General features: G+C 47.0%; 1 protein-coding gene across 4 annotated transcripts in view; it reads left to right on the top strand.

Moving 5' to 3' along the window:
* The window catches only part of CAMK1 (calcium/calmodulin dependent protein kinase I), a 94,701-nt gene that overhangs the window by 42,110 nt on the left and 39,897 nt on the right, over positions 1 to 12,694 (top strand). For all 4 annotated transcript variants that reach the window (XR_012788593.1, XM_075574385.1, XM_075574386.1 and 1 more), the window contains exon 3: positions 8,135 to 8,266. Coding sequence is in view for 3 of the 4 variants with exons in the window: in XM_075574385.1 (XP_075430500.1) it covers positions 8,135 to 8,266 (132 nt within the window). In the remaining variant the exon portion in view is untranslated. The remainder of the gene's footprint in view (positions 1 to 8,134; positions 8,267 to 12,694) is intronic.

The following is a 12,694-nucleotide window of genomic DNA, read 5'->3' as shown; positions in this document are numbered from 1 at the left end:
CCGAGTTAGCCTTGACGTATCACCGGTGTAAGTAATCCTCAATCTTTTAGTAACATTGTATCTTTGTGTCACCTGGGGAAACTGAAATAATAATAATAATAGCATGTGCTTGTATAGCGCTGCTAGTTTTATGTAGCGCTTTACAGAGACATTTTGCAGACACGGGTCCCTGCCCCATGGAGCTTTCTATCTATGTTTTGGTGCCTGAGGCACAGGGAGATAAAGTGACTTGCCCAAGGTCACAAGGAGCCGACACCGGGAATTGAACCAGGCTCCCTGGCTTCTAACTCAGTGGTAGACATGGTTGACACGCATAATGACATGAGCTTTTTTTCTATGATACCTAGAACTTCTTGTACCATAAAGGACATCTCTAAAGTGGCAACACTGGCAGGTTCTTGTGCTACTTCCCAAAAATATTTATAACTTCAATATGCTTTAAAAAGGAAGAAAACCCCTCCTTAACCCCCCACTATTTGGCATCCCTAATAGAATGGACCCTATAAACTGGCATTGGCAGGGTTAAGCTTCTCATTAGTACAGGCGCTGTTAGATTGTATGACGCATGTGTAACCAGGGCCTTCTAGGGCATCTCTGCTTTGTGATGCCTTCATATGCATTGGAATCACTGTGATGCTTTCCTAAAAATAAATGAGAATTATACTCTGTTACCATGGAGGCAGATGGCTTTGTCAGACTTCCAATCCAGCAGAACTACAAAGGGAGAGGCAGAGCAGAGAGGAGACAGCAAGGAGAGGGAAACTGCGGAGATGTTATAACCCCTTCAGTGCCCAAACTACGCAGATCTGACAACTCTCACAGATTTGCAGACCGTCTCACTGATTATCCCCCCACCCCCTGCATCATTGTCTGCATGATTTGATTGGAGTCTCATTGATTAGATTGTAAGCTCTCCGGCACAGGGATTTCCTTACTTATTGTCTAACTGTGTTGCATGTACTGTATTATAATTCCCTGCACTATTGTCCATGTAAAGCGCTGAATACACAGTGGGCGCTATATAAATAAAGATATACATACATGCACATGTCCGTTTTTTTTTTTACATTGAGCTGCCATTTTTTTTAGCTGCCAGAACCCCCTAATCTCACGAATTTCTCAGTCTTTGGAAGTTCACACATCTGGGTATGCAGCAAGCGTCTGGAAATATCTGTCCTGCTTTCTTTTCGTATCGATCAGACAGAAACGTGATCAATCTTCTTTTTCTGCTGGAGGTGTCCCCCAGGGGGTTGTTGGACATCAGCTTTCTGAGGTTTAATGCAGATCAGGTAACTCCAAACTCAGTCCTCAAGAGCCGCCAACAGCCCGGCTTTTATGGATATCCCTGCTTCAGCACAGTCTTTGACTGAGCAACTGATTGAGCCACCTGTGCTGAAACAGGGATATCCATACAAGCCGGCCTGTTGGCTTCTCTTGAGGACTGAGTTTGGAGACCCCTGGATTAGACTACTCATGATGCGCCAACACAGAATTTGATGCTTCCCATTCTATTATATACATCACTAGCTGAGAGACCCGGCGTTGCCCGTGAGTTAAATTTCCCGCTAGGAGGAGGGGGGGGGGAGGAGGAGGGGGGGGGGAGGAGGAGGGGGGGGGGGAGGAGGAGGGGGGGGGGGAGGAGGAGGAGGGGGGAGGGGGGAGGAGGAGGAGGGGGGAGGGGGGGAGGAGGAGGAGGGGGGAGGGGGGGAGGAGGAGGGGGGGGGAGGAGGAGGGGGGAGGGGGGGGAGGAGGAGGGAGGAGGAAGGGGGAGGGGGGGGAGAGGGGAGGAGGAGGAGAGGGGAAGGAGGGGGGGAGGAGGAGGAGTGGGAGGAGGAGGAGGGGGGAGGAGGAGGAGGGGGGGAGGAGGAGGAGGGGGGAGGAGGAGGAGGGGGGGAGGAGGGGGGAGGAGGGGGGAGGAGGAGGAGGGGGGGGAGGAGGGGGGAGGAGGAGGGGGGGGGAGGAGGAGGGGAGGAGGAGGAGGGGAGGAGGAGGAGGAGGGGGGAGGAGGAGGAGGGGGGGAAGGAGGGAGGAGGAGGAGGGGGGGAAGTAGGGGGGAGAGGGGGGGACAGTGGACAGGAGGGGGGGACAGTGGACAGGAGGGGGGGACAGTGGACAGGAGGTAGCATTTCTGCGCTGATACATCAGGCTAGCCTAAAAGCCCATCTCACCTGGAGGTACTGTATAAGCTCATTAAACTGATTTGTAACTGTTAACTAACAGCGGTGATCACGGTGAGGTAATGATCCGCGTCGCCTGCCTTCAGAATTTTTACCAAAATTGTTAAATGGCTAGCACAGGGGTGGCCAACTCCAATCCTCAAGGGTCACCAACAGGACAGGTTTTCAGGATATCAGTCTTTGACTGAGCCACTGATTGAGCCACCTGTGCTGATGCAGGGATACCCTGAAAACCTGTCCTGTTGGTGGCCCTTGAGGGCTGGAGTTGACCACACCAGCGCTAGCAGAAGGGAACAGAAAAAACAGGACTGGATTCTTATCATACTGATGGATCAGGAGTTTGGCTGCTCTTCAAAGCTGCACATTTTTCCCCTACAGACAAAAAAATGATTGCAAGGGAATTTCAAAAGGAATCTCAGGAACTGGGGGATCACCGCAGCTTGGACTGACGCGGCGCCGATCTGGGGGACTTCTTGTTTCAAATTAGATGCAATATATTTAAGAGTAGCACAGGTTGTTACCTGCCACCTGTCATAGCGGGGTGTGATTGTTGGAGGTGTAAGTTTGTTACTAAAATGCCAGTAGTACCCCATAGAAACCTCACACTGCAGCTTCTGTACCCGGAAATAAGAGTATTCAGTTGTCGATGCTTCTTGCTAACCAGGTTATTCCTATGGGAATGGCTGTATCTTGGTGATGAGTATAGCTCGGTGCTGTGTCAGTATATATTGAGGCCTACTTCGGGGACTTGGAGTATACCTCTGTCCCAAGGGCGACTGGGGAATGCACAGGAGGAACACCTTCACCTGATCTCTCATTGTACTGGACAACCATGTAAACAGCATACAGTAAATGAATCCTGATTTGTGTTTCATGAAGCCTATGCATCAAGAAAGTGGTCAGCGCTGAGTGGCGTAATTTTAGCGCAAGGGGCCCCCGGGCATTTCACTTGCCGGCCCTCGTCCCGTGACGTCGGATCACCATGAGGCCCCGCTCTCTCCCACGGCAATCGGTTTCATTGCTGTGGGGAAGCCTGTGGGGGCGCGTCACGAGTTGGGAGGGTCCCGACTTCCTTCGGGCCCACCCCGTGCTGGGACCCGGGGACGTGCCAGGGCATACCGGGACAGTAGTTACGCCACTGTCTTCGCTGCGTCAGCATAATTAGCATTTTTTTTTTCTGTCAGAAATACGACATGTTTTTTTAAGCGCATTTCTACTGTTGTACTTTTTGCCGGTCGCTCATGCGCAGTCGGCGAGCAGATTGGCAGATTTGCGCATGCGCAGTGGGTGACAAATATGGTTACCCTAGAGAGCGGGCCCCCCAAGAGTGCGAGCTGCTGGGCTTTATCTACGCCACAGACTTGCGCCACCTTTTAAGATGACGGAGAAAACCAACAAAGAAAATTGTCAAGAAAAAGAACTCAAGCCGTGTATAATTTAAAACAGGCCTGTACAACTCCAGTCCTCGAGGGCCGCAAACAGCCCAGGTTTTCAGGATATCCCTACTTCAGCACAGCTGGCTGAATTAGTGGCTCAGTCACACTGAGCCAGCTGTGCTGAAGTAGGGATATCCTGAAAACCTGACCTGTTTGCGGCCCTCGAGGACTGGAGTTGTGCAGGCCTGATTTAAGGCATAGACCTGCAAAACTATGCAAATGTAACTCCGCCCCGAACTCCTCCCACTCGCGCCATAAATTCCTCCTCTCGTCGCACACAGATCGATATACCCGAAAATAGCGCAGCTATTAAACATAGACGCTGCCAGGCGCAGGTATATACATTTTGCCTTCGATTCATAGAGCAATTGTACAAAGCGAAGAGCCTTCTACCTTCACCTCTCGCATTCCTGTGTATATGCACCAAATGCAATAACCCCGTAACATTTGACGTATATCTTAAATTATAGGAGATTATACCAAATTACCCTTGGCGGAAAAACTTGACGCATTAAAAAGTGATGCACGCAGACACAGTATTTCATACATCTCATGGTAACGTGCTAGTGTGTGTGTGTGTATATATATTATATATATATATATATTTTTTTTTTTAAATATATATATATATATATGACACTGTGCTCATTTACATGCCATTGCCCAGAATCCTTTACTGTAGTGGAAGCCCTGTATGCTAGGTGATAATGGTGAAAGGCGGGTTGCACACCTGTCTAAGACATATGAATGTGCTCACAAGCGATCTTTTTATTTGATTATATATTTTATTTATATTTATTTATAAAAATGTTTTACCAGGAAGCAATACATTGAGAGTTACCTCTCGTTTTCAAGTATGTCCTGGGCAGAGTTAAAATGGCAAATAATACATGGTTACAAATACAGTTCCATAAATGAACAGGGTATACATTATAGTGTCTACTGGTTAAAGGGCTACTGAAATATTTCTCTCTTTACCCCTGCACTGCTAGAGATAACAGAGAGGCATATGATTGTGTGGTGTTCTTTTAATATAAAGCCTACCAAATAAAAAAGTACTGAAAACATTGGCTTATAAATAAAACAAGGCATGGTTACCATATGAATCACTAGATGTATCTGCCATCTCATTTTATAACGCTGTATCATTTTCAGCCGGGAAGATATAAGGGCCTAGGAGAGAACGGACGAACATTAATCAAGGGAACCTTTTTACATTAGGAAACAGCTGGTCCTGCTGACCAGCTATCAGGGAAGATATCGCCCTGGGGGACCTCTTGGGGAGAGACGCTACATTTCCTTTTGAAGTAGGAAGGCTGGAGTTTTTCACTTGGGAAGCTCCAGCTTGACTGGAAACCCTGCATGTTTTTATGGCTAACAAGGCAGAGCCCAAGGAAGAGACGGGCTGTATCTACACTGGCATCCTGTCTGCTTCTATGGGACGCTTGCCATCATGGGCGACAAATGGGTTTTAAGATCTAATTATGAAGCGGAAGTGGCAAGGATGCCCTTAAACATTGAGGGCACGGCTCTACTTAACAACGAATGAGCTGTGATAAAGGGAAATCCCTCAGCCATGTAACAGCTGCTCTACCAGTTGAAACGGTTATTGTATAACTTATAATGCATTTCATTGCCATTCAAACTAGCTCATTTGCATGTCATGACCCAGAATCCCTGGCTGCGGTGGAAGCACTAAGTGATGATGGGATCTTTGCCCAGAGTTGCAGACATGTCTTGAGACATGCAAATGTATCACTAGTGATATTTTTATTTACTGTAAACTTAGGTCCCAAATCCTCTTCTTAAATGCAGAATAAGAACATTAATACATACTGCTTAAAGCAAGGCATCATTATTTCCTTCGCTACCAGAGGGGTTCAGAATAGCCAAATCTTACTTTTTTTGGTCCTTGATAATTGACAAATTTGTCTCGGCAGAAATGAGTTACTGTAATATCCATTTCTTTATATGTGTATTTCTTGGGGTGTGCATGAACTATAGAGCAGGGGTGCACAAAGTTTACTCCCTGCACCCCCCTATCTCCTCTCCCACCCTTCCTCACGGCTCCCCCCCCCCTTCCTCACGCCTCAACCCCTCCAGCCCTCCCCCACTCGGCTCAGTCGTTAAATGAAGCAGCGGGGTCATATGATGCCATGTTACCATGGCAACGTGATGTCATGTGACCTTGACGCTGGGTTGTCATGGAGACGCGTCACTGGAAGGCAGGGTAAGTACAGTTACAGAGGCGTCGCGCGATCCCCGGCATTTATTTTGCACACCCCTACTATAGAGGATTGGGATGTGCATGAACTATAGAGGATTGGGATGGGCATGAACTATAGCGAATTGGGGTGTGCATGATGGACTATCACTGAATTGAAGCAATCTGAACTCCTCTATCGGCGAGATCTGATATCTCTCTGATGCCTGGGACAGTGGGAATTAAGGACGGAGTCAGTAACCTGTTCTTTATCCAGAATATTTGCCGAGACCTCCTTAGGGCTGGAACATTTAGGGCCATTTATACTTATCAGATCTACACCAGAAGGCTGAAAGAGTGGCTCAGTAAGTAAAGACAGTGACAATTACCCTGGAGCTTGGTTTTAATCCTGGTGTCTGCTCGTTGTGATCTTGTGTAACCAAAATTAGATTGCAGGGAGTTTTTGTGCCTACAAAACTTATTGTACACAACAAAAGACAGGAGTGCCCAATGCTACATCCTATTGACAAAACATATATGGTAATAAGTATAAAGTTTAAATACTTCAATAATAATAATAATTACTTGGTTATTTCGTTAAACCCTTTGGCCAAAGCGTTGTAAGCCTGCATACCAAACATCAAGGTATAACCAAAAATGCAGGTCCTACACTACACAGTGAACCCTTCCCTTTACCTCTGAGGGGAAAGAACCATAGTAGGTCCTGTTCTTGCAGCAAAGTGAAAAGACCTCCCAAGTTAAAAAGGTGAGGAGGAGTGAGCTCTGGGGGGAGGTGCCACCTACCTCCATACAACTGTTACCAGTCAGAAATTGGTTAACACACATTCCCAGCTAGCTCAAACTCCCACACCCACCACATCATGCATATATAAAACTTATTGTACAGCGGTGCTTACACTTTAAGCACTAATATAAGGAAAAAATATTATAGGACACCTTATTCGAGTCTTGAGTAGGGTTGCCAGGTGGCTTCTCCAAAAATACTGGACACAATGGTGAAAGGTGCGACGCGCTTGAGACACACACACCCCTCTCACTGCTCCTTGCTGTTTCCTCCTCTCCTTGGACCACCCCCAGTCTCCTGACACCTTCTCCTGATTGGCTGCTGCTGGGTAATGCAGCCAATCAGGATGGAGGAAACTGCCCAGCCCCCCCAGCAGCAGCCCTGCTCTATCCCTGCTCAAGGAAATCCCGCGGCCCCCCAAGCCGGTCAGGTCACTATTCATTTTATTTTATTTATAAAATGTTTTACCAGGAAGTAATACATGGAGGGTTACCTCTCGTTTTCAAGTATGTCCTGGGAGGTAATACCGGTATACACATACATGTGCAGAAAGGTAATACACGACACATACATGTCCAGTATTACCTCTAATATTTTATTGGACAGAGTGTGCAAATACAGGACCGTCCGGTTCAATACTGGACACCTAGGAACCCTGTCTCCCAGTGTGGATAAGCACTGCTTAGATAATGTGGGCCTTTGGCTTTCTCTGTTTATTTTAGGCTTACTGCAACAGGAAATGATTCTGATTTCTACATGTTTTTCTAAACTCGAATTTTCTGGTCGAATGTTTGGGGAAGTTGCCGATTTATTATTAGGAACAGTAATGTTATTTTGCGTAAGCAAACGAGAAGCCCCAGCCTTAAAACACGGCTATAATAACAAAGTTTTTTGTAATAACATATCATTTTGACAGATATCACCAGGCACCGAGGGTTTTGGCCTGAAGAGCTTACAATTTAACTGCGATCATTTGTGAGGTCTTGAAAGCTCCCTAAATAACAGAGCTCTCGGTGAATAGTATCACAATCTTCAGCATACAGGTTCTTCTTAAGGAAAGTAAGCAAAATATATTGAAATGAACAGGTACAAATTGCACAGAACGTATAACAGGTAATGAGGGAGATGGGTTGACCGAGTGCAAGGGGTTCTCAACTACAGTCCCCAAGACCCACCTCCCCCTTCCCCCCCAACAGGTCAGGTTTTAATGATATCCCAGCTTCAGCACAGGTGGCTCAATCAGTGGCTCAGTCAAAGACTGGGATATCCTTAAAACTTGACCTGTTGGGAACCCCTGATCTAGTGGTTAAAAAAAAAACGTTTGAGCCCCAGGGCCAATTCCATGGCACTCGGATAAATCAATAAAACGTCCTGTGCCTTAAAGGCAAATTGTAAGTAGTTTATGTCCGGAACATTCTGTCTGGTAAATTGGATATGTAACAATGTATCGCCCCTGTGTGCCAACTGGTGTGAGCCCTGTGTCAGTCTCTCTTCCATGTGTTTCCATTCACAGTGGGGCTTTCTCTGAAGTTGTTCTTGCAGAGGAGAAGAAGACCCAGAAGCTGGTGGCCATAAAGTGCATCCCCAAGAAAGCACTGGAAGGGAAGGAGACCAGCATCGAGAATGAGATTGAGGTGTTAAGGAAGTAAGTGCTTGTCGCTGAAGGACTGTTTGGTGCGGTGATCTGCAGTTAGTATTTCAATGTAAGACACGGAACTTCCCATCAGTAAGACACGGAACTTCCTGCCAGTCAGACACGGAACAGTCCCGTCAGTAAGACACGGAACTTCCAGTCAGTAAGACACAGAACTTCCCGACAGTAAGACACAGAACTTCCAGTCAGTAAGACACAGAACTTCCCGTCAGTAAGACACAGAACTTCCCGTCAGTAAGACACGGAACTTCCCGTCAGTAAGACACGGAACTTCCCGCCAGTAAGACACGGAACTTCCCGCCAGTAAGACACAGAACTTCCCGACAGTAAGACACAGAACTTCCCGACAATAAGACACAGAACTTCCCGTCAGTAAGACACGGAACTTCCCGTCAGTAAGACACGGAACTTCCCGCCAGTAAGACACAGAACTTCCCGCCAGTAAGACACGGAACATCCCGACAGTAAGACACAGAACATCCCGTCAGTAAGACACGGAACATCCCGACAGTAAGACACGGAACATCCCGACAGTAAGACACGGAACATCCCGACAGTAAGACACAGAACTTCCCGACAGTAAGACACAGAACTTCCAGTCAGTAAGACACAGAACTTCCCGCCAGTAAGACACAGAACTTCCCGCCAGTAAGACACGGAACATCCCGACAGTAAGACACAGAACTTCCAGTCAGTAAGACACAGAACTTCCAGTCAGTAAGACACGGAACATCCCGACAGTAAGACACAGAACTTCCAGTCAGTAAGACACAGAACTTCCAGTCAGTAAGACACAGAACTTCCCGTCAGTAAGACACAGAACTTCCAGTCAGTAAGACACAGAACTTCCCGTCAGTAAGACACAGAACTTCCCGTCAGTAAGACACAGAACTTCCAGTCAGTAAGACACAGAACGTCCAGTCAGTAAGACACAGAACTTCCCGTCAGTAAGACACAGAACTTCCCGTCAGTAAGACACAGAACTTCCCGTCAGTAAGACACAGAACTTCCCGTCAGTAAGACACAGAACTTCCAGTCAGTAAGACACAGAACTTCCAGTCAGTAAGACACAGAACTTCCAGTCAGTAAGACACAGAACTTCCCGTCAGTAAGACACAGAACTTCCAGTCCGTAAGACACAGAACTTCCAGTCAGTAAGACACAGAACTTCCAGACAGTAAGACACAGAACTTCCCGACAATAAGACACAGAACTTCCCGTCAGTAAGACACAGAACTTCCAGTCAGTAAGACACAGAACTTCCCGACAGTAAGACACAGAACTTCCCGTCAGTAAGACACAGAACTTCCAGTCAGTAAGACACAGAACTTCCCGTCAGTAAGACACGGAACTTCCCGTCAGTAAGACACGGAACTTCCCGTCAGTAAGACACGGAACTTCCCGTCAGTAAGACACGGAACTTCCCGACAGTAAGACACGGAACTTCCCGTCAGTAAGACACGGAACTTCCCGTCAGTAAGACACGGAACTTCCCGTCAGTAAGACACGGAACTTCCCATCAGTAAGACACGGAACTTCCCGTCAGTAAGACACGGAACTTCCCGTCAGTAAGACACGGAACTTCCCGTCAGTAAGACACGGAACTTCCTGTCAGTGCATCTATGCTAGAGGTGGCCAACTCCAGTGCTCAAGACCTACCTACATGTTAGGTTTTCAGGATATCCCTGCTTCAGCATAGGTAGCTCAATTAGGGGCTCACTCTTCAACTGCACCACCTGTGCTGAAGCAGGGATATCTTGAAAACCTGATCTGCTTGTGGCCTTTGAGAACTGGAGTTGGCCACCCCTGAACTAGAGGTCTCTTGGGGCGAGTTGCTTTCTACATCTCAACAAATGAGGGCAGAGAATATGGTACCGTACACATTTCTCGCAGGTTCCCCCAAGCTTGTTCCTATCTGGTAATAGCATCTCAAGGTGTTTCTAAAGGTGGGAGAGCGAAAAAATATCACGTCAACGGTCCAAACTTTTCCTCTTCATGATATATAGGCATATTGGGTTTTGTTTTTTTATAGAGGTCCTCGGTTAAAAATCTGGAGAGAGAAAATAGCACAAAATGTACCGGAAAGAAAATCCCGTTAAAGAGATGATGTATTTTGCACCAGTTTTGCCCACGTAATGAAGCTGGGTCACTTTAAAGCAGCAACCCTGCACTGATTACCATTTTTTGGGGGCATTGTATTTTTTACTAAGAGATCTCTTCTTGTCCTTTCCAAAGCGTTTTTTTTTATTTATTGAAATCCGATGCTTCATTCAGGAAATATAAGCGTTTGGAAGATTAAGTTCCAGGGAGGTTAAAATGAAGCTCTCCCCAGAGCCCAGTGGAATGTAAACGTTACCATGGGAACCTCAGACACTACAGACCATGATTTTTTAACACTAGATAAACATTTTTGGGATGAAAAAAATAAAAAGAGAAGGACATGCTATTATTTTTTACATTTTCCCTTTAATATGCGCATCAATACAAGGCACACAATGATAAGTAATTAGCTGTTACCGATCAATCCATTCTCCTGTGATCGATCAGCGAAGATTTGGCTCAGGGATTCACTAAATGGCTGTCAGTGCAGCAGAAGAGGACCGAAGATGCAAAGTTCTGTGGGGAAGATCATGTGACCAGGCAGTCACTAGATACAATTGGTGCACTGCTAGAGAGAGGGCAGAGCTCAAAAAGGGGTGTGCTAGAGCCTGTTTCAGAAGAGGAAGGGGTGTGACTTTGTAAATGGTTGCCATAGAAACAAAAAATGCTTGTTACATTATAATACATTAAAAATGTAATTCAGAGTTGTTTAAAAAAAATTGCTACAAGTATTTTCTCATAGTACAGAACTGATTTATAAAAAAAAAACACATGTAGGATATTGCTTGGTCTGCAGCTTTAACCTCACAGTCTGGGGGGATTACTGCTTTACTAAATAACCCTCAATGTGAAGGTTTTTTTTTTCCCAGAGTAGTTTTAACCGGAGGGGCTGTGGGGCCAGAGTGCAGTGGCCCCTCCGGCCCTCGTGGCCACGTGACCGCTTCTCCGAAGATGTCACGTGGTCGCCTACTCATTCATGGAAGGGGAGGAGTCATCCCTTCCATGCGCCATAAGTGCAGATCCAGTTCTGTGCTCCATGGGAGTGCAGGACGTCAACCCCCCCCCCCTGCCCCGCCTAAGGCAATGAGTATTTATTTTTGGGGCGTAGCTACGACCTAGGGCTGTAGGCTCCCTGCGGAGGGAGAGGTGTTCAGCATATTGCCCAGGGAAATAAATTGCTGTATGTATAGCTAGCATTCAGTGCATGTTTGCAGTAACAGGTGTGACCTCCTTATTGTAACTATACATAGAGAGAGATGGGGCTTGAGCTCAGTAACTACACTTGGCGCTGCTGAAACCTCATGCCATTATTTAAGACTCCATGCCTTTTTAGTGGTGCGTTGAGTAAGTTACTTCACCTCCCTGCACCTAAGGTATTAGAAGTTAGACTGCAAGCTCTTAAGCAAGGGATTTACCGCACCTTGACTCTAATACAGGGCTGGGCAACTCCTATCCTCAAGGGCCACCAACAGGTCAGGTTTTCAGGATATCCCTTCTTCAACACAGGTGGCTTAATCGATATCCTGAAAACCTGGAGTTGGTCAGCCCTGCTCTAATAGTAAAGCTATGTCTGTGCTATATAAGAATGCATTGTTATTGTAGCTGCCCATCCCGCTGTCTCTGTTTGCAAAAGACCGGCAGGGCAGAGCATGCTCAGATCTTCCCGGACACCTCACACATCATGTGTTAAAGTCTTGTAGCCATCACAATCCTTTGGTAACCACGAGGTCCCCATTAATCAGTGTTATGATATTATCTCCTGTCCACATTCACTGGCAGTTTGCAGGTTACCATGGTGATGGTGCAAGGCCTGAATGTCCTGTGTTGAGCCTATTGTATGATTCCTCTTCAGGCATTTCAGACCAGCACTCGCAATGTCGGCCTAGGGCTGAACACGGTTTTAAAGTGACACAGACAAGCTGTGCATGTTGCTGAGCTAACCTTGAGTATGAACGGTTCTTTATAGCAGGGGTGCGCAAACGGGGGGGGGGAGGGCACGAGATTTTGTAGGGGCCCTGCGCTCTTCCCCCAAAGTATTTAAAGTAAATACCGGGGGACCGCACGAGGCCTCCATAAGTCTTTCTTACCGTGCGTCAGACGGCTTCGAGCGAGGTGTCGCCATGGCAACGCAGCATCAAATGACGCCAAGGAGTGACGTCATATGACCCCGCGACGTCATTTGACGCTTGAGACAAGGTAAGGGGGGGGGGGGGGCGCAAGTAGTAACGTAGAGAAGGCAGGAGGGCGCAGGGCAAAATGTGTGCGCACCCCTGCTTTATAGCACAGGACTCTGAGCATGTGTGTATTGGGCATAGTAAC

Source organism: Ascaphus truei, chromosome 17 (genome assembly GCF_040206685.1).
Source record: "Ascaphus truei isolate aAscTru1 chromosome 17, aAscTru1.hap1, whole genome shotgun sequence".
Taxonomy (NCBI): Eukaryota; Metazoa; Chordata; class Amphibia; order Anura; family Ascaphidae; genus Ascaphus; species Ascaphus truei.
Note: the sequence above shows the minus strand (reverse complement) of the source record. Positions and strands in the feature narration are given on the sequence as shown.